We start from the raw sequence: 20,085 nt of genomic DNA, 5'->3' as shown, positions 1-20,085 counted from the left end.
TCCCTATAGGTTTCCTGTTTCATGCATTTCCATAGTCAGAATATCACCAGAGGCCTTCCACTTCTAAATGTACCATTACATACCTAATTTCAACTCACATAATCACACATTTGGTCTACCTAAATTGACACACTAACTTAAATTGGACCCATTTATTATTGTTTCATTGCAATAGTGTTGAAAATGGTGCTATGCATGATGCAATGCTGCCTGCACCACCAACTTAGTCTAATGTATACAACCAAAGCCATCCCTAAGGGTGTGTGGGGCCTGGGGCATATTAGCCTGTGCAGAGATTACTTCAGAGATTTCTGCACTTCACTGCTGTCCAAAGGGATCCTTATACATTCTTTATCCAGTGGAGGAAAGCTTACTCTTAATTACTTACAGGACCCTCACATAAAACATGCTTTTAAATCTGAATCCAGATTTAAGAACATGACAGAAGCACATTTTAAAAAGGGTTGACAGTTCATTTTAGACACAGAAATAAGCTAACCAAATTCTTGCCAATTTTGTCTTAGCAAAGCATTCAAGATTTTGCGCCAACATTTTTCACTGTTTCCTCTAATACAGCGTGATTTTACCTGCATTGTAGGGCCTGGCACAGAAGAACCTTGAAGCCAGAAAGTTGCGTGAAGAAAGGGAAGAGGAAGAAAAAAACCAGCTGGATTTGGAAGAAGCGCAGTTCCAAGCAGCAATGAGAAGAGAGGCCATTGAAGCAGCAAAAATATATCAGTATTATCAGACTGACAGAGTGAAAGGGTTACATGTCTGTAGACAGTTTGTCATCTTTACATTCAAATTGTATTCAATTTCTTTGGGGATAACCACATGTGCAATAAAGTAACCATACAAAATGTCCCCATTCTCTTTTGTAGCAAGCACTTCTACTTACTGAGGTTCTAAGGGAAAGGGAAGCTCAGATTGAATTTAAAAAGAAAAAAACAGGCATTAACAAAAAAAGAGAAGAAGAAATGGAACATGAGCGTGAGAAAGCAATCCTTAAAGAACAAAAAAAGGCACACGAATGCCATATGAAACGACAGGCACTTTGCAGAGACCAGCTGGAACAGTATGTAAAATAGGCCTGTTTCTGACCTGTAATGATTCTTATCTAAACTCACTCTCTTTTTCTATGCATACACTTGAATCATGCTGCTAAACTTAGTTCATTTACTACAAAAATGACACGAAAGAAAGTGAGCTGTTATCTCAGTAGAGATAAAAGACCTTTTATAGCAGCCAGTCTTATCTCCCCAGCACAGCACTGTTCTACTTATATTACCTGACCTACCATGTTTTCCAGTCCAGCTTCATTTGGAAAGGAGCTTCCAATATGTTCCTTGCGAGACAATTCTACAATGTAACATGTTACTTCTAGGAAATTTATACTGTATGCAGACTACAACAAAATTGGGCACTACACAGGAGATCACCGAGTGCATCTTCCATCTGTTTGCTTAAGTACATTTTGATGGAATACAATGCAGTTGTCACAACCAGCCCCAGTCCCACTGTCAGGATGGACAAGGGTGTTGAGAGTGGACCCTACTGCTGGATTCCACATACTTTTCAGCAGCTTAGGTTAGGGTAGTGTCTATTCAGTGGTACACAAGGCTCTCCTAATCAATGTCCATTGCAAAGTAGTGCATTTAGGTGCCTAGGTCCCCCTTGCCAGTCTAGTTTTCAGTGCTGATCTCTTGCCTTGGGCTGACCAATGCTCATCCCTTGCCTTGGGCTGAGCTTGGGACTTTAAGATGTATTGCTTCAGCTCCTGGACCCCATCACTCTACCTGCCTTCAATTCAAATAATCCAACATTGTTAAAACCTTTAGAAATATGTAAATGTTACTTACTACATATGTTTTCTTCCTTGTCCACTATTAATATTTCCTTTTATGTTGCAGAATAAAGGAACATAAACACCAGGCAGAATTAGCTAAGCTTGAGACAAAAAGAGAAGCTGAAGGAATTCAAAGACTTACCAGGTTATACGAGTTGGATGTTCTGAGAGAAAAGGAAAAGAAGGAGAAAGAAAAACTTGAACACAAGAGGGCTCATCTTGTAAGTAGCAGAAAAGTAGAAAGTCTAAATCTCTTCCACTTTGGATGCCTATGCAAATATGTTTCTTTTTAAGATATGACCAGATTTTCAAAGGTGTTCAGCTCCCACAAATTCCAGTGAAGTCTGGGGTAGTTTTGCCACAGTAACAACACCGTACTTTGCCATTTATGTTACTCTCTTCAGTACCTATTCTCTAGGTGGGGCTTCCCTTTTAACAACAGACCCACTAATTTTCACTGAAACAGCAACATGATAGTTGCTAAGACTGTGCATGGTCCTTGGTAAGAATTATGCTACACATAACAAGGAGAATATCTCCAATTTTAAAACTTCCATTAAACTGAGCTGTTCTAATTTCCTTTATCTTTATTAGGAAAGAAAAATGGCATTAGGTTGTCAGTATAACTAGATTATTTTATTTTATTCCCCTTCATAATGAAAGTCACTCACAAATAGGAACTGTATCTCTCACATGCTGGCTTGATGTCCAGCAGCCTCTTGTTCTGTCCTTCAGGGAGCTCAGATCTAGAAATTCACGTACAGGAAAATATTACTCATACTTTTGCAGCAATTCGATGTAGGTTAGCCATAATTTAAGGTAGTTTATCAAAGTGAGAACAATATTGTTCTTCTAGATCAGTGGTTCCCAACTTTTTTTGCTGCTATCCACTGGGAGCAGAGTGGGACAGTGGCAGCCCGAGGTCAGGGGAGCTCCCAGCACACAGCGTGGCTCATCTTCTGTGTGCGGCACTGCCGGCATTGCCCCAAGGTTGGGAACCACTGTTCTAGATCCTTGTCTTCCCCCTTGCGCAAGCCTAGGGAACTTACATATTATGGTGTAAAACCCTGCCCAGTTGTTTTTTCAGTTCCTTTTTTTCAAAGACTTAGGTGCCCATCTTTAGTAAATAACAGGACATTTTTGTTTAAAAAGGAGTACATTGCTGACCAGCATGTTCTTAAAGCTGTAAAGGAGCAAAAAGAAGAGGAGGAAAATGATAAAATTAGAGCTCACTTTAAAGCAAAACAAACTTTGGCCAAGTTGAGACGAGAAAAAGAAGCTGAAATGAACAGGTGGGTGCAATGTTAGATAAAGCACATATTCACAATTAAGTCTTTGTCATGCTATTTCCAGTATTTCCACACTAATATCCAAAGTGAAGCAAAAAAAATCTTATAGTAATAGGTAGCCTAGCCACAATGCTTCTGGATAGTAAAACTCTATTTTGAAAAAATAAAAGAGGAAAGTATCTGAGAGGAATTATTTTCTCACCTTTTACATCTTCTCTAATCAGAGATACTGGGAGTGTTGTCTGGGATCTTACTGTTCTTTTAAAATACCACATCAGCATGTTGAAGTCTTTTCATCTCACCTCATCTCCAAACTGTCCAAAGTGTGATGGAGAATGTTATGATGATGTGGCTATGATTTCCTTGAAGGAGAAAGACAGGGGAAGAAAAAGACCTGATTACTTAATCTGACATTTATATTAATCAATCAGGGTATAAATGAGATACTTGTAAGAAAGCCAGGCTTGTCTATGTAACATTGACATGTTACATTAATTGCTGTTGTGCTACAGGCTAATGCAGGAACGTCAGGATAATATTATTAACCGTCTGGCTGCACAGATGAAACAGACATTTCAGGAGGAAGATGAACGTGTTGCTAGAGCTGTTGCAGAGAAAGAAGCTGCGTGGGAAGAAGAACTCAAAGAAAAAGAGAAAAAACACACAGCCGAATTGAAATCAATTGCAGAGTACAGAGCTACCGTCGTAAGAATTCTCTCAAAGAAAAAGGAGTTTAATGGCACAGACGTTCTTCTTGGAAGGATTTTGGGAAAAAGCAGTATTTTTTTTTAGTATTTTTTAGTTTTCAGTATCTTTCCTTTTCAGTGAACCCCTCATTTTTCAACACTTTCAACTAATGTACATCATCATGTACCAATGTACATTATTTTTTAAGCAAGCTGTAGGTGATGGTGCTTTATAAACAGTCATGGGAAGGCTGCATTATCCTCGTCAATTGATGCAACCATTTTAAATTTCAGTATCCATTATTTCAAGCAGCTGGGGAGGTGGGCGATTTTTTTTTGTTGTAGTGTGCCCAACATACTCTTTCGGCACTTTTTAGAAGAAAAATATAGCTCTTCTGTAATGGAACCCTCCTGCTATCCTGCAGGGTCAAGAGCAAGTGGTAAATACACAGCACTTTCCCTAAATGAGAGAGGCCTTTCTTTGCCTGAAGAAGGCAAAGACCTTTAAAGACTGATGGGCTTCTATCATATTTAATGAGGCTGAGCAGGGTCTTTGAATAATCTGGCCTCTCTTGTTTCTGTAACTTCAATTTGGAGATTCCTTCATGCATACCTAAGTCTTGCATTCATTCTTGTTCCAGTCACTCTCCTGAACACACCACTATCGCTGCCACATAGAAAGTATAAGGTTTTAAGAGTTGTATCCAGGGAACCACTCTCTTTACAGCTCAGGGGTAGGAACCCAAAGCAGCAGTAACTTAATTAGGTATGGGTGAGTGGGGCATGAGCCCCAGGTGCTGATGTAAAGTGGAGATGTCAAGAATGGTGGCCCATGCTCCAGTTCCATCAGCCATAAGACTCCCTGGCACTTAGCCTCCACTCCTTGGGATCTCTGCTTTTGCCCTGGGCATCAAAATTTGTAGTTAAGCCTCTCCGAAGCAGAGTTTATTCTAGGCAAGGGCAGAGAATCTGTAAATTTGGATAGAGTCCACTAAAAGAGGCAGATTTTGACATGGGCATAACACATGGGCATGGCCTTTTATTGGGTGACTTTTTATCATCATCTTGTTAATCAGCTTAAGTGCTAAAGTTCTTGGGTATGTAACTTCTGGACAGTGGAAATCTCACAACAGAGTAATAAGGCTTGTGTGTGTCACCAGCCAAATATAATTTTCATACTCTTAGGGCAGATTTCTAGATTATTTCTCCTAGTCATTACTGTACAGCCAAATTCACCTTCTGCTTGGGACTTTATAACATTGTTGCTGGAACACCAATAGTTCTTTACATGGAAACATAATATTGGGAAAGTAATGTATTTTTTCTGTCTTGCAAAAGGATTCAGCATTTGGGGGTAAAGGGATTTTGCCAGCAGTAGTTAGTTTTCTGTGGACCACCAGTAAGTGCTTCATGGGCCATCTTGAAAACTGTTTTGTAAACGAGCGTTTTAAGAGAACAGTATGAGATGTTTCTGGGCAATTCTTTCTTACTCTTTGGCTGTAGACAGGTAGCCAAAGTCACATGGCTAATCAGTTACTAGCTTTGACATTAAAGGAAAATGAATGTAGGGGTGTCAAATTAGTTTTTGAAAGCCTCAGCTAATATATCACTGTTTCTTAACTCTATGATTCTTTGAGTAATTTTGTTTCTCTTTCCTGTAGAATGGTTTTCTAAAAATACATTTTCCAAATCTGTTGGCTGAGTTAACTTTTTTTCACAAAACAGATGAAAATGAAAAAAGAAAAAGAGCAAGAGGAGAGATTAGAAGCTAAGAAAAAGCTTCAGGAATTAACAGAAGCAGATCGCATCTATCTAGAAATGGAAAAAGAAAAGAAACAAAGACAACACAATGAAAACATAAAAACAAAAGAATTTCAAATCCAGCAAATGGTAAATAGAGGAATTATCTGATATTTTAGAAATTTCAATGCATGTTGATGGCACAATATTTTTGCATTAAACTTAAATGTTTATATTATCAAAGTTGAGTTCAAACCAAGAGAATATGAGATTATTTTTATCCCGAGCACACTAAGAATTGTTACTCTTAGAGTTCAAGTATAGGAACTTTCAGCAGACTTTATATTAAAGTGGGAACGCAGTTAGCTCAGAGGATTAGAAATAGGATCTGGATCCTTTCATCTCCAGGGATCCAAAATATGACACCAAATAATGACAACTACAAGGCTGGTTTATGTAAAAATAATTTGGTGTCTGCTGTTACCCAGATTACAGGTAACCTTGACCGTTGGCTGCTAATAAAAGATGCAAAAACAGGTCTTCAGCTTGACCTTTTATTTGCTTGTACTATAAAACACAAAAACCAAAAACTTATCCCAAATTTATTTAGCTACCCATGAAAGCACAATATAGATTTTTACCTATATCAGCTGGGAAGACGAGAGATGGGAGAAGGGTGGCATGCATATTGGCAGCAGGTTTCTTTGACTTTGCCATGTTCTCCAAATTTTCCTTCAGCCTATACCCCATATTTATAGGTGGCACATTCTAATAAATTATCTTTGATTGGTTTTATTTAAATGTCTTTGTTTTACTGACAGACAAGATTCTTTGGGTAAATGTGGTATCTTTTACTAGACCAACTAAATATTTGGAAAAATTGTTCTTTGCAAGCTTTCAGGTACAAACACACTTCTTCAGGCAGAGGGAGAGTGTTTTACTGAAACTTTTGGAACTGGACTGAACCAGATCTTTTGTGAGCCTGGAAGGTCTTAATTAGTTGGGATTTATATCCTTGGTGAAGTAAAAAGGAGGGTTTCATAGAATCAGAAAATTAGGGTTGGAAGGGACCTCAGGAGGTCATCTAGTCTAACCCCCCTGCTCAAAGTAGGACAACCTCCAACTAGATCATTCCAGTCAGGGCTTTGTCAAGCTGGGCTCTAAAAACCTCCAAGGATGGAGACTCCACCATCTCTCCAGGTAACCTGTTCCAGTGTTTCATCACCCTCTTAGTGAGAACGTTTTTCCTAATATCCTTGACATTAAAGGAAAATGAATGTAGGGGTGTCAAATTAGTTTTTGAAAGCCTCAGCTAATATATCACTGTTTCTTAACTCTATGATTCTTTGAGTAATTTTGTTTCTCTTTCCTGTAGAATGGTTTTCTAAAAATACATTTTCCAAATCTGTTGGCTGAGTTAACTTTTTTTCACAAAACAGATGAAAATGAAAAAAGAAAAAGAGCAAGAGGAGAGATTAGAAGCTAAGAAAAAGCTTCAGGAATTAACAGAAGCAGATCGCATCTATCTAGAAATGGAAAAAGAAAAGAAACAAAGACAACACAATGAAAACATAAAAACAAAAGAATTTCAAATCCAGCAAATGGTAAATAGAGGAATTATCTGATATTTTAGAAATTTCAATGCATGTTGATGGCACAATATTTTTGCATTAAACTTAAATGTTTATATTATCAAAGTTGAGTTCAAACCAAGAGAATATGAGATTATTTTTATCCCGAGCACACTAAGAATTGTTACTCTTAGAGTTCAAGTATAGGAACTTTCAGCAGACTTTATATTAAAGTGGGAACGCAGTTAGCTCAGAGGATTAGAAATAGGATCTGGATCCTTTCATCTCCAGGGATCCAAAATATGACACCAAATAATGACAACTACAAGGCTGGTTTATGTAAAAATAATTTGGTGTCTGCTGTTACCCAGATTACAGGTAACCTTGACCGTTGGCTGCTAATAAAAGATGCAAAAACAGGTCTTCAGCTTGACCTTTTATTTGCTTGTACTATAAAACACAAAAACCAAAAACTTATCCCAAATTTATTTAGCTACCCATGAAAGCACAATATAGATTTTTACCTATATCAGCTGGGAAGACGAGAGATGGGAGAAGGGTGGCATGCATATTGGCAGCAGGTTTCTTTGACTTTGCCATGTTCTCCAAATTTTCCTTCAGCCTATACCCCATATTTATAGGTGGCACATTCTAATAAATTATCTTTGATTGGTTTTATTTAAATGTCTTTGTTTTACTGACAGACAAGATTCTTTGGGTAAATGTGGTATCTTTTACTAGACCAACTAAATATTTGGAAAAATTGTTCTTTGCAAGCTTTCAGGTACAAACACACTTCTTCAGGCAGAGGGAGAGTGTTTTACTGAAACTTTTGGAACTGGACTGAACCAGATCTTTTGTGAGCCTGGAAGGTCTTAATTAGTTGGGATTTATATCCTTGGTGAAGTAAAAAGGAGGGTTTCATAGAATCAGAAAATTAGGGTTGGAAGGGACCTCAGGAGGTCATCTAGTCTAACCCCCCTGCTCAAAGTAGGACAACCTCCAACTAGATCATTCCAGTCAGGGCTTTGTCAAGCTGGGCTCTAAAAACCTCCAAGGATGGAGACTCCACCATCTCTCCAGGTAACCTGTTCCAGTGTTTCATCACCCTCTTAGTGAGAACGTTTTTCCTAATATCCAACCTAAACCTCCTTTGCTGCAGCTTGAGGCCACTGTCCCTTGTTCTGTCATCTGCCACTATGAAGAACAGTCTAGCCATATCCTTTATAACCATCCTTCAGGTGGTTGAAGGCTGTTGTTAAATCCCCCTTCATTTATGGCAGAAATTCCATAAACCAATTTTAACCTGAATCAGTTAAGTCTGATACTTCATCCAGGTTTATCTTAAACCAGTTTCGGCCATTTTGAAAGTGGTTTATATGCAATGAACTTATGTTGTGTTACAGATTTGAACTGGCTTCCAATCACTTATACTGGTAAATGTGTAATTTCTGTCCCTAGCCTCAGCAACAGGCTTTAGGGCCTTTTGCGTATCCATATTTTTTACAGGTTGATCTAGGCCCCTTGAAAATGGCCAAGGCTGGCAACACTGCTGAGAATTACACACCCAGGACAATACTAGCCACATTCATAAAGCCCCATGGCTTTTGATGAGCCTGCTGTAATAAAGACCCCTGTACACACCTGTGACCCATATCCTCCAGCTTTCTGTATTTGTTTTGTGGACAAATAAAGAACGTCAGTTAAGCAACTCTAACCAGTTTCTGCTATGAATAATAATGTTTATAGTAAAGAGATATTTAGACCAAATTATTTTTAAAAGTCAGTGTTACCTCAGGACTTCCATAACTTTAGACTTATTCTGTTACAGCTTCATTGCATGTAAATATTTGGGCTTCTGTTATTTCCTTTCCTTTAACAGGCTGAAAGACGGGCAAAAAGAGAGCAGGAAAAGCAAAAAGAACTGGATTATGATGCTCAGAGAGAAATTATTGCAATTTACAAGGAGCAGGAATTTCAAGAATATGCAAAGCAAGTAATTGAATCAGAATCCAAAATAGCACGAAATCTTTATCCTCTTCTCAAAGCAGCCAAGGAAAGAACTGCCAGGGGCCATGGACCAATTTACAGAGAAAGAGGAAGAATAAGACCTAGTTATCAAACAAAGGATGTCAGTGGAACTCAGCTACCTTCTTGCAGCTCTAACACCGCTCAAGAAATTAAAGCACTACCTGACAATGATCCTATACAAACAACTAAAGCAAGACCAGGTTTTACATAGAAAAATACCCTTTTGAACCTTAAAAACTTCAATAAATCTTCAAGAGATTTACACTGTAAAAATGATATTAAAGAACTACAGGCTTGCAGTGGGAATGGACATATGAACAAAGTACAGGAAATTGAAAGGTACAGAAACTTACCGTACATCTGTAATAAACTTTTTGTATGCATACATTTACTCCACAATAAGTGAAAGTTAACCACAGTAGTTGATTAATACAAACAGAGCTAAACTACTGCAGCTTAACTTTCACTTGTTATGGATAAAAATGTACAGTACTGCAGAGTAGCTGATGTGATGTAAATCCATGCACCCTTTTTTATCTAACTTGTTTGTTTGCCCATACTCCATGGAAAAGTAATTACTGAACTAAGTATAAGGTCATAAACAAAACAATTTGTATTTTACAAATGTATTTTAAACCAGATATACAAACATAATGATGAATAACTACTGTAAAACTTTATTCATATATAAAATACGTATTTTTAAAAAAATAGAATATTTGGGTCTCAGTTTTCAGTTTCAAAACCAGTCTTTTATACCTCCCCTGTAATTTGTTTTTAACTGCTGCATTTGACTTGTATTCTTAATCAGCAGCTCTTATAAACTTACCATCAAAAGATGCCAAATACATGTTAAACAAATACAAAATGAAAGAACAAAATATAAAATAATTTAATATTTTTTAAAATGGATTGAAACAAAGTTCATATTCCACATATTCTTTCAGATTCTCCATTTTACTAAATTTTAAATCAGCCAAAATGTTAGTTCATTATCAGAATAGAATTTTCCTTACCATTATCTTAGATTCATAGATTTTATTCTTGCACTATATTAAGAAAAAACTTCACTACATTCAGAAAAGTCTGTTAAACCTTAGCAATTACTATTTGAAGACAGTGACATTTTCCAGATCGAGCCTAATGATGGAATCTTAAACTTAAGAGTGTTACTTACTGTTGAGTTTGATAACAAGATAATAGACCAAGTCAACAAGTTCTTTCCTGATCCAGAAAAGGCAGAATAATTTCTGTACAATCACAGATGGTAAGAAATTCAACAGTTATTAACATTTATCACATTGCCTGATACATACTAGATACTGTTACTTCTGGCTAAGACTGACATTCACATCTGCTTGATTTAAGTCTATGTATACACAATCTACCTTTGCATAAGAAGGAATAACCAGGAAGCCAATGGCATAAGGATGTTAGAGTGGTTGGTCAATCATTGGTCATTCAATTATTTGCTATCTAAAGCAAAATAAAAAGTGTTCTGCTAAGACGAGTCACTGGAAGCCCATGATCAGTTCTTCTAGACAGGAGTTAGTTTCAATTTCCAGGGCTTGCTATTCAATAGATTTTTTAAAAATAAAGTGTTGGTCTTTCTGGCAGGGTGGATGAGTGGTGGCGGGGATAGGTGACAAGGGGCAGGAGTCCGGACACTGGAATACTCTGCTGCCTTCCCCCATAAAACAGCCCTCCAAAAATTAGATTTTAGACATGGAACATATAACAAATTTATAAATTTTCCGCGTCTAGAATCTGATTATTTGCAAGGGTGTTTTAAATTCAGAGTTCTCTTGGATTTGGGTAAAACAAAGTTGCCCAGATCAGACGCCTCTTGACACCTATGAAACTGGACAGTTTTGGTTACTATCATCTTATGCACATTCTAAAATGTTCCCTTCTGTCAGCATACCCAGCTTTGCAAGCAAATCTCTGTCTATAAATCTACAATAAAGAAGCAAATAAGCAACACTGTTGACATTTTTCCAAAAGTGCTGTTTAAGGAGGTGATGGAGAAGCTGTATAATTCTTGTAGAGTTTTGGCCTTCGTCTCAGGACCCACTGCAGAGGAGGGTCTTCTCATTAAATTGATGCCTGAAGATGCATAGCATATGGCAGAGCCCAGAATCCTGAAACTGGCAACAGATCCCATGGACTTACCCAGAAGATGGAGTTGGAGCCTGGTTTTCATGCTTCTTCCAGGACTAGTAGGTAAACAACTTGTATATTTCCTGGTAATAATATACAAGTCTTCTTGGCAATAGATATATTTTCCCAATAGACAAAAATAGTCACAGGGTGGATAGTTTAAATCCTCAGGGATCTAGGAAAAGCCATGCAACAAACAGATGGACCTGAAGCAGCATCTATGGGTGCCTGTAGATGTGCAGGATGCCTACTCCAATGTGCTGTAATTGCAGTGCATCAGAGCAGACTCAATTAATAGAGCCTGCTGAAGTGTGCTAATTAATGTGCTCCAGCAGCCTTGGTATCTTGTGTATTCAGTGTCCCTGTGCTTCAAAATGGTGGTGGGGATGCTTCTTTAACTAAAGCTCGTCAAACGAGCTTTAGTTAAAGTGACCCAGATGCCATTTTGAAGCATGGGATGCTGAATACTCAAGACACTGCAGGTGCTTTAATTCAAGCAGCTCCTGAGAGCTGCTCTAATTAAAGCCCCCCCACTTCACCAGAGCATATGTAAAGATGCCCTAGGATTTTCTTTCCTCTCAGACCCAGGAATGGGGGGAGAAGGGAAGATGACTATAAGGGGGTTCTAGGCCAGACGAGCAACACCCCCAAAAGGAAAAGTTTGTCTCTAGTTAAGGGTAAATGTACCTTTTAGCCACTTTAAAACATGAGCTGCTGCTCACAACTGTGCAACAACTGCTCAGTTCTAACTGTTGTACTGCTAGAGGATCATTCAGACATAAGTTAGCTACACTGTCCTAACATTGAATGAAACAGGGTTAAAGTAATCATAACAGATTAGATGGCTATCCTTTGATATCAATACAGCTGCTATTTTTGTGTTGATTTCTCTTAGTCTCATTATTTTTAAAAGGAAAAAGAAATAGGTAGAAGAAAAAGATCAAGGTCATAATAGCAATAGTTTTATTAAAATAGAGTCATCAAGTGGTCTGTAGGTCACAAGAACTATGATCCAAACAGCACAGTGCTCCAGAGCTTAGGTGGGCAAGAAGTGCACACTGGCTTCTGCACTCATGCAGGATTAGGAAACACTAATTGGCTCCTGTTAAGGAAAAAACACATGCCTAGGGCATACAGGCACATGACTGTCTGTGCACAAGAAGCTTCTCTGAACAGCCCAAGGCAACCATAGAACAAGCTCCCAGGAACAACATTTTACTCAAGGTCACTTCTGCTCGGTTTTAAAACAGCTTGCAAAATAAGTCAACAGCAGCTAGCAGATTAAGGGGAAGGTTGGAATACCTGGTAAAACAGTGCAATTGTATTTGCTCTGCTGATAAAAATCAAATGTTAAAACAAATGCAGGGTAAACTGAAAGAATATATATTATTTGTAACTAGCACTGTTACCATATTTAATGCTTAATTGTGAAATTTCTGTCAAAACCTTTTACCATTGGCTTTTTGAAGGCATGCTTAATTATGCCTTATGTATCAATGAGAACAAGCCACTTAAAACAAGCTGTTTAAAAATATATATATAATCTAAGCAACATTAATCCATGGTTACTAGTAATAGTTGTTTCCATTCTTTAATTGGAAAACATTAACATTATGACTACAAGTTAGTAGCTTTATTAGCAAAAGCAGGTATTGGGACTTTCTCCTTGTGACCCTTATATGGTAGAGAAACATACACAAACAGAAAAGTTCAGGGGCGGACAAACTCTCCTGAAGATATTCAGCTCTCCTGCAGTTCCTGTTTCTGTGTTACAGTGTTGTAGTAATACAGCATTTAAATTTACATATTTCTATTTTTTTTGTTTTTTTCTGGGAGAAGTTAATAAGGACACTGGTATTTTTTAGCATAAATAACTACAATTTATGACAGTGCAGAACAAGAACAAAGAGCAATAAAGTTAGTGATAGGCAGAACTGCTCTCTAGCTGGAACTTTTTAAAACAGCCTATGTTGAAAGGTTTGTCCTTTGTGGGATGTGGAAATCTGCAACGCCCACCTCGTTTATTCAAGAAACTGTGGAAAACAATTTCAATGCTACTGTTAACATCTTAAAAACATACACAACCCAAACCACTCTGCCCATGCAAGTTCTTAAATTTACTCTATGGCATCATTTTTAAAACTGATACACTCTTTAAAACTGTATGTTTTAGGTGTAACTTATAAAAAATGTTTACACACAGAAGTTTATTAACCAAATTATCTCTAAAGTAGAAGAGCTTGGTGTCTTATTTCTTACTTCTCTTTGATTACCAGTCTATAATTCCCTGTCATTTTCTTCCCTGATGAACAAAAGGACGCTATCCGGGATTTTGACACTGCCAAAGAAATGAGACACTAAGCATAATTTTTGTCTGCTCCCCAGGAGCAGCATTTCTTCTTTATGGGTTTTATGATAGACTCACTCTTGTTCACTTGTCTGTGTAGCAAGATATATAAACTATAACCACTTCTACAAACTGGCAGTGTAGTGCTGGAAAAGAAAAAAAGGTCATGACTTCTGCAAAGAAGACTTTTTTTCATTAGAAAAACAGAGATCTTGATTTAACAGATTCTATTTACATTCAAGTACCTACAACTTTAAAACTCAGCACAAATTTGTTACTGACACTTAAAGAGGCTCACAGCAAACACTGAAATAATTATCTTGGCATGTTTACACAGCACTTGCCTCATAAATCAAGCAAATGTGAACAATGTTCTAACCCCCTTAGATCACACAGAGAACATGCTAACATATTTCAGAAATGTAGGAAGTATGTGGGACAAAATACAGAATGCAGTAACAAAATATGAAAAAGCATTTAATATTTCTGAAAATATTTTAATACACAAGTTGCACATTCTATATTAAGCACTCACATTTTGTCCTCCCAGTCAATAACTACAGATTACAAAATGCCCAAGACGTTGTAAGCTCTGATGACTCTTATTAAAATTTAGTCCATCAAACACATACAGCACTATTTTATGATCAAGTACAATGCTCTTAGCCACCACAGCAAACCAATTACTAGCTAGCTCCTGTTACCACTGATCACAAAATTAACTAGGCCCAACTTTTGTTCAATCTTTCGAGTAAGTCATTCACAGTACAAAAAAGTACATGTAAAAGTTAACGGTTACAGCTAAATTAACACATTATATATACTTATCTCATATACAATTTTACAGAGATATACATCAAAGGTTAAACGCTTGCTGAAAAGTCATTGCAAGTTTTCCTATAAACATGCTCTGCATGTTGGAAAATGTTGACCAAAAAGAGACAACTATTGCATTACATTAGTGCAAGTTCTAGTTTACTATGTTCAGTATGTTAACATTAGAACACTGATGGATACAAACGTTAAATACTTAACAGGGTATAGGCATGCACATTTGGCATTCCAAGGGACTGATCCTGTAAACCTTGCTCATATGAACAGCCCCACTAGTTTCAATGGGATTCTCAACTGAGCAACTGATAAATTGGGGATATTTCAGGCTGATTCTTTAAAACAAGTCACAGAATGCTGTTTTTATTTTCTCTTTAAGTTGATGTAAATAATGTCCAAACCTACTATTTAGTTATATTTTGTTACTGTGACATCTTTCCTGAAATTTCATAGTGTACATCAGAAATTTTGTTTTTGAGGTCAAAAAGTTCAATTTTTTAATTAATTGAATAGAACATTGTGCTCCTTAATGAAAAATATAAGTTCGCTACCATGGTACTTCTAAATTGCACACAATAGGCATCTACAGTCAACAGATGATTGTTTCAAAGAAATGTAACACACCACAAACTCTGAAACAAGCCAAGTTAAGAGTTTAGAATCTAAATTTTGCAGAATGTGGACAGTTTGGGATTTTTTGGATAACTGCACTCTAACAAGCAAAGAAAAAATGTAGAGTTTTTTTGTTTTGGTTTTTAAGATTTATACCACCAGTCTCCTTTGGGAATTAAAAATAAGAATTAACTCTGTTGCTTACATCCTCCTGGAAATTAAGCCACTAACTGAAATTGATGCATGATATACACAAAAAAATATCCAGCTCCTTTCTCATACAATCTTCTTGCATATACTAAAGACACCTGAGGGGTAACTGAAAAAAACATATATTTAATAAAGTACAATATGCTTATTTTGATGGTTTATAGCATAAGAATTCTTACTATATCAGCAATAAAGATGCTTCTGCCAGTAAGAAGAACAGTAAATCCATTTTGCTCCTGAAAGGGATATCCAGCAGGAAAATTTTGCCCCTTTAATATATCACCTATTCTAGAAAAGGAGTCAGAGTTTAGGAAAGAGAAACACCTCATTTTATGTTTACTTTAAGCAAAAATCAATGTGAAATACTGATTGATACTATTATAAACTAGGCAACCATCTGGACACAATTGGCTAAGTACTTGAAGCAGCTCAGTGCAGAGATATCTACATAAAGAACCTACAGTGTGAGAATTCAGAAAGTGAACATTTATAGGGTACTGATACTAGACAGATTGGAAGAGTGAAATTTGATCACAGCCTTTTAAAACACAAATACTGTGGCTATTTTTGTATAGGAGCCAAAAATGTATCAAGGTGGCAGCATCTCTCTTAAAGGCAATGGCTTTTGAAAAAGTAGTATAGTACCATCCACCTGCAAGGAGGAATCTGCAGTTCTAGGTATACAACATCATCCAGAATATCTACCATCATTTGCACTGTTTCTGTAAATTTTGCAAAGAAAATGTCATTCCATCCTTCAATCATACTGTCCAAAGCCTATGATTTCAAATGTATTAGTAAACTAGCACCCACTAGAGGTCGTTAGATTGACAAAGAATGTCTAGCTGAAGTGTGGAAATGCATCTGATCAGTACATGAACTTACTACATCACAAGACTTTCTTGATCATGGTGAAATTATTATTTCAGAAAACACTGTCCTTATACATGTTATTTTGAATCCACAGGGCTCACAGATATGCCATTAGGATCAGTTTTGGGAGATTAATGAAATCATTCCTGTCTTCTAACTAAAATTTAGAATATGCTTTCCATTTAAAGAAAAAGTCAAAACCATAATTTTCCATTTTCTGAAATAAAACATTTATCACTGTTACACATCCATATAGTTCAACTCTCCCTTTAGACTTTGCAGGTAGGATTTTAAAAGTGATCACAATTGGTATAATTTACCACCAACTTTATCAGGAGCAGAATCAGAATCAGACCAACCCTGAGTGCTTTAGAATATTTCACCATCTGCAATTAAACATGAACAGCTTAATACCTCTTGGTATAAAAAAATCCAATTGTGTCAAAAGTCAACATTTTGGTGTTGTCCCATCAATTGGATTTAAATCTACTATTGTACAAGTACAAATAGGGTACCTTAAAGGAGTGGTTTTCAAACTTCCTAGAGTCACAGAACCCTTTTATATCCCTACTGCCATGGAACCCCTACCTCCATCCGAAAGACTGATGTAGAGCCAGGCAACCCAGCCTGGCAATGATGGTACACTACCACCGAGCCCACCCTGTCATTATCTTCAATCTCTTTGCAGAACTCCTAATCACTTAGTACAGAGTCCCAGGGTTCTGTACAACACAGTTTGAAAACCACTGCCTTAAACTATAAAGAGAATGTAAAGACGACCACAAAACTACTTTTGCACCAAAACAAGGCAGGTGACAAATATGAAAGGTTATAAAATATATTTTAATGCCTAAAATAAGACCTACACTGTACAAGGTTATCTTTCCTAAAATTATTCCCGAACTACAATTGAAAGTGCTTCATTTTTTAGTCCCCTAAAATATCCTCCTTCTTTTAAAGATAATTTTTTTTTAAATATACACAATTAAAAAAATGTCTTATGTTTGATAGCAACCTTGTTTTAATCCTGAAAATTATTTTCTACTGATTGTCTTATCCCTACAACCCAAACTGGGCAATTTTTTCTTATGAATTCTTTACACAGCAAGAGCCAACATGGCTACTACTTAGTTTGCTTTTTTTCTTTTTCCTTTTACAGAGTCTTCAGTGATGTTAACAGGTATACTCGTATCTATGCAAATACTGGTCTTTGATTAAGTGCTGCTGAAGAACCAGCAAAGACAGAGCAACTTTTTTTTTTGTTTGGTAGAGTCCCTAAAAAAATAATGAAAAACTCTACAATATATATATCTTTAAAATTAGACACTGCAGCACATTATCTACATACCAGATCATAAGTGTGCCAAGAAGGTCTATGCCCAAGGAACTGGATAGTGCTCTCAACTAATTCCTTTGCTTTTTAACGTCAGACCTAAAACAATGCAACGGGATCTGCTGCAGTTATTTAAGTTTCCTGACACGCTATTCGGTTCAAAGTTGCTTCACATTCATATATTGCAAAAGGATCCATTATGGATCTTCCATTAACATCACAACCCCTCCTAAGGAGCAGTTATGGTTGCCTTTTTATGGTCTAGGTATGAATGCATATAACAGTATTATCAATATCAAAGGATACTGATACAAGTAACTGTTGTCTGCACAATCCTGTAGTGATACAAGTGTAGCAAAACCCTGCACATCCAGGGTCAAAGTTAGGGCAATTCAGTTAACTTGAATCACTACAGGGTCATGGAGATAAAACAGTTCAATGGTAACATGTACTGCAATCAGAGCAGCGCTCCCCATGTAAAGCAGCTGAAGTTTATATTTGTTCATACTCTTTATGAGTATTTTTGCTTATTCTGCCTAATAACAGCACCACAATGCAAAATGTGTATTTAAAACATTATGAAAAGTTGTTCCTTGACATATGCAGGAACCCCAGGTACTTTCTAATAAAAAGTAACTTGGCAGTTTTATTCACTTAAAGGCTAGTCCATAAATTAATCGTCATCCTGGATTTTTTCTTCTTCTTAAAAAAGCTATTTGTTTCCTCCTTAAAAAAAAAAAATCATACCTGACGATTTTCTGAATAGCAATAAACTTAATTCAGGCAAGATTTAATGACAATGCTAATCTTTTGTACATGCACATTGAGAAATGTTATACAAGGAAAATAGTGACACAGAATGTCAATACTACCAGTTACTAATGTAATGAAGTGGTTCAACATTAAGATTTGTCAGAATCAAATTCTAACACAAGGTATGTTTTCCTGGCACAATTATAGCTTATAGTAATTATAGCAATTTTTTTCTAGGATTGGAATAATTGGCTAGCATGCAACCTATCCTTTCCCCCAGTGGGTGAACTTTTAGGCTGTGGAAAGTGAGACATCCCATTCCTACTCTTTATGATGTTATTGCCACTCCTGAACAAATAACTAGGAAATATCATAAATAGGTGGAAATCCTGGTTCTTGGTTGTATTCAGTAACCACTGCTTTCCAAGAACAAATATGGACAGACAAATTGAATCCTAGTTAAATCACTCAATCTCTGTGTATCCACTGTAAACAAGCAACAAAACTGGGTGAAAACCCAAAGTTGAATTTTCCACAGTAGACAAACACAGAAACACAAAACAGAAAAAAAAGTTTATAGAGACTCTCACTTTGAATGATTAGCATTTTTGTAAAAATAAAATAAAACATTTTGTGACTGTTTATTCCAAAAATGACCCCCAAGTATGGATGGCTGCCTCAGAGAACACATGAATTCTACTGTTAACACTGATCAAAAGTATGTGACAGCAGTGCAAGTAAAATGAAGATTCATTGCAAAGTACTTCACTTTGTGATTACAAAATCCCTCTTTATTCCACGCAAAACCATTTCCTCAGGTTTTCTTCGTACTATAGCATGAACATAATTACACTGTAATAACAAATACAACTGGCAGAGTTCTACTAGCTTCAGAAGACATTTAATATATTTGCAGGTTTTTCCCCCTTGAAAACCACATATGCCTCTTTATATAAACAGTCATTTGTTCGCAATGAGATAACTAAATTTATAAATTAAAAAGTAAATGCAACAGAAAAGTACCCTCCTGGCCGTCAACACACAAAAGGATACATAAAACAATAAAATAGTGAAAACACAGCACACTGTGTTACACACAAAATTTGTTTTCATTTCAAGTTTATTAAAACTTTAGCAGTACAAATGATCCAGGTTTTAGATTATCAAAAGACCAAACTGAAGTCCACATTAAAAAAAAAAAAAAAAAAAAAAAGTGCTCCCCAAAATGCCTCTAAAATGTTGAGACAGAATGGAAACGCCAAGTCCACAAATTCATCCATGTCTGTCTTCATCTGTTCCAGGACTTGATTCATGATCAGACTTTTTATCCTTACTGTGAGCATGGTCTCTCTCCTGACTCTTGGATTTTTGGTTGATTTCTTTTTCTAGTGAAGATCTGCTCTTCTCCTTTTCTTTACTTCTCCGTGAAAGTGATGTTTTCATTTCTCGGTCCTTGCTACTTTGCCTTTTCTTTGAGTCTGGGCTTCTATCCTGATCTTTACTATCCTGATCTTTACTACCCCTTTTTTCTTTATTGGTCTCAGGGCTACTACTTTCATAACTTCTTGAACGTTTCTTTCTTTGGTTTTCAGCATCATTCTTTCTATATGAACTTCTACTTTCTCTATTTGAATACCTTTCTCTGTGTCTGCTTTGACTTTCTTCTCTCTCAGAGCTCCTTGATTCCCTTCTCCTTCTATTGTCTCTTCCTCTATATTTTTCTGGTGTGCCTCTTCTCTCTCTACTTCTTGATCTTCCTCTTCTTCTTGAATCCCTGTTTCTTGAATACTCTTTACTTCTACT

The 20,085-nt window shown here is 36.6% G+C and overlaps 2 protein-coding genes and 1 long non-coding RNA gene across 7 annotated transcripts in view; 1 reads left to right on the top strand and 2 right to left on the bottom strand.

The window, feature by feature from the left end:
• The first annotated feature begins 30 nt into the window (after positions 1 to 30).
• Positions 31 to 9,946, top strand: CCDC173 (coiled-coil domain containing 173). The gene is made up of 7 exons (XM_025206473.1): positions 31 to 772; positions 882 to 1,075; positions 1,911 to 2,067; positions 2,999 to 3,138; positions 3,648 to 3,840; positions 5,547 to 5,711; positions 9,015 to 9,946. Exons 1-7 carry the CDS (start codon positions 701 to 703, stop codon positions 9,372 to 9,374), a joined length of 1,281 nt encoding a protein of 426 aa, XP_025062258.1. The 5' UTR covers positions 31 to 700; the 3' UTR covers positions 9,375 to 9,946.
• LOC112550584 lies at positions 2,134 to 3,632 on the bottom strand. The gene is made up of 3 exons (XR_003094515.1): positions 3,338 to 3,632; positions 2,896 to 3,029; positions 2,134 to 2,592 (listed from the first exon to the last, which is right to left on the bottom strand). It is a non-coding gene; the product is annotated as an uncharacterized LOC112550584 (long non-coding RNA).
• A 9,100-nt stretch (positions 9,947 to 19,046) lies between the features above and the next one.
• The window catches only part of PPIG (peptidylprolyl isomerase G), a 48,539-nt gene continuing 47,500 nt past the window's right edge, over positions 19,047 to 20,085 (bottom strand). For all 5 annotated transcript variants that reach the window (XM_025206464.1, XM_014520818.2, XM_025206466.1 and 2 more), the window contains one exon: positions 19,047 to 20,085. This exon is cut by the window's right edge and continues 595 nt beyond it. In XM_025206464.1, coding sequence (XP_025062249.1) covers positions 19,555 to 20,085 — 531 coding nt within the window. In that variant the 3' untranslated portion in view covers positions 19,047 to 19,554.

The sequence above is a fragment of the Alligator sinensis genome, unplaced genomic scaffold, assembly GCF_000455745.1.
Source record: "Alligator sinensis unplaced genomic scaffold, ASM45574v1 scaffold143_1, whole genome shotgun sequence".
NCBI classification, from domain to species: Eukaryota; Metazoa; Chordata; order Crocodylia; family Alligatoridae; genus Alligator; species Alligator sinensis.
Note: the sequence above shows the minus strand (reverse complement) of the source record. Positions and strands in the feature narration are given on the sequence as shown.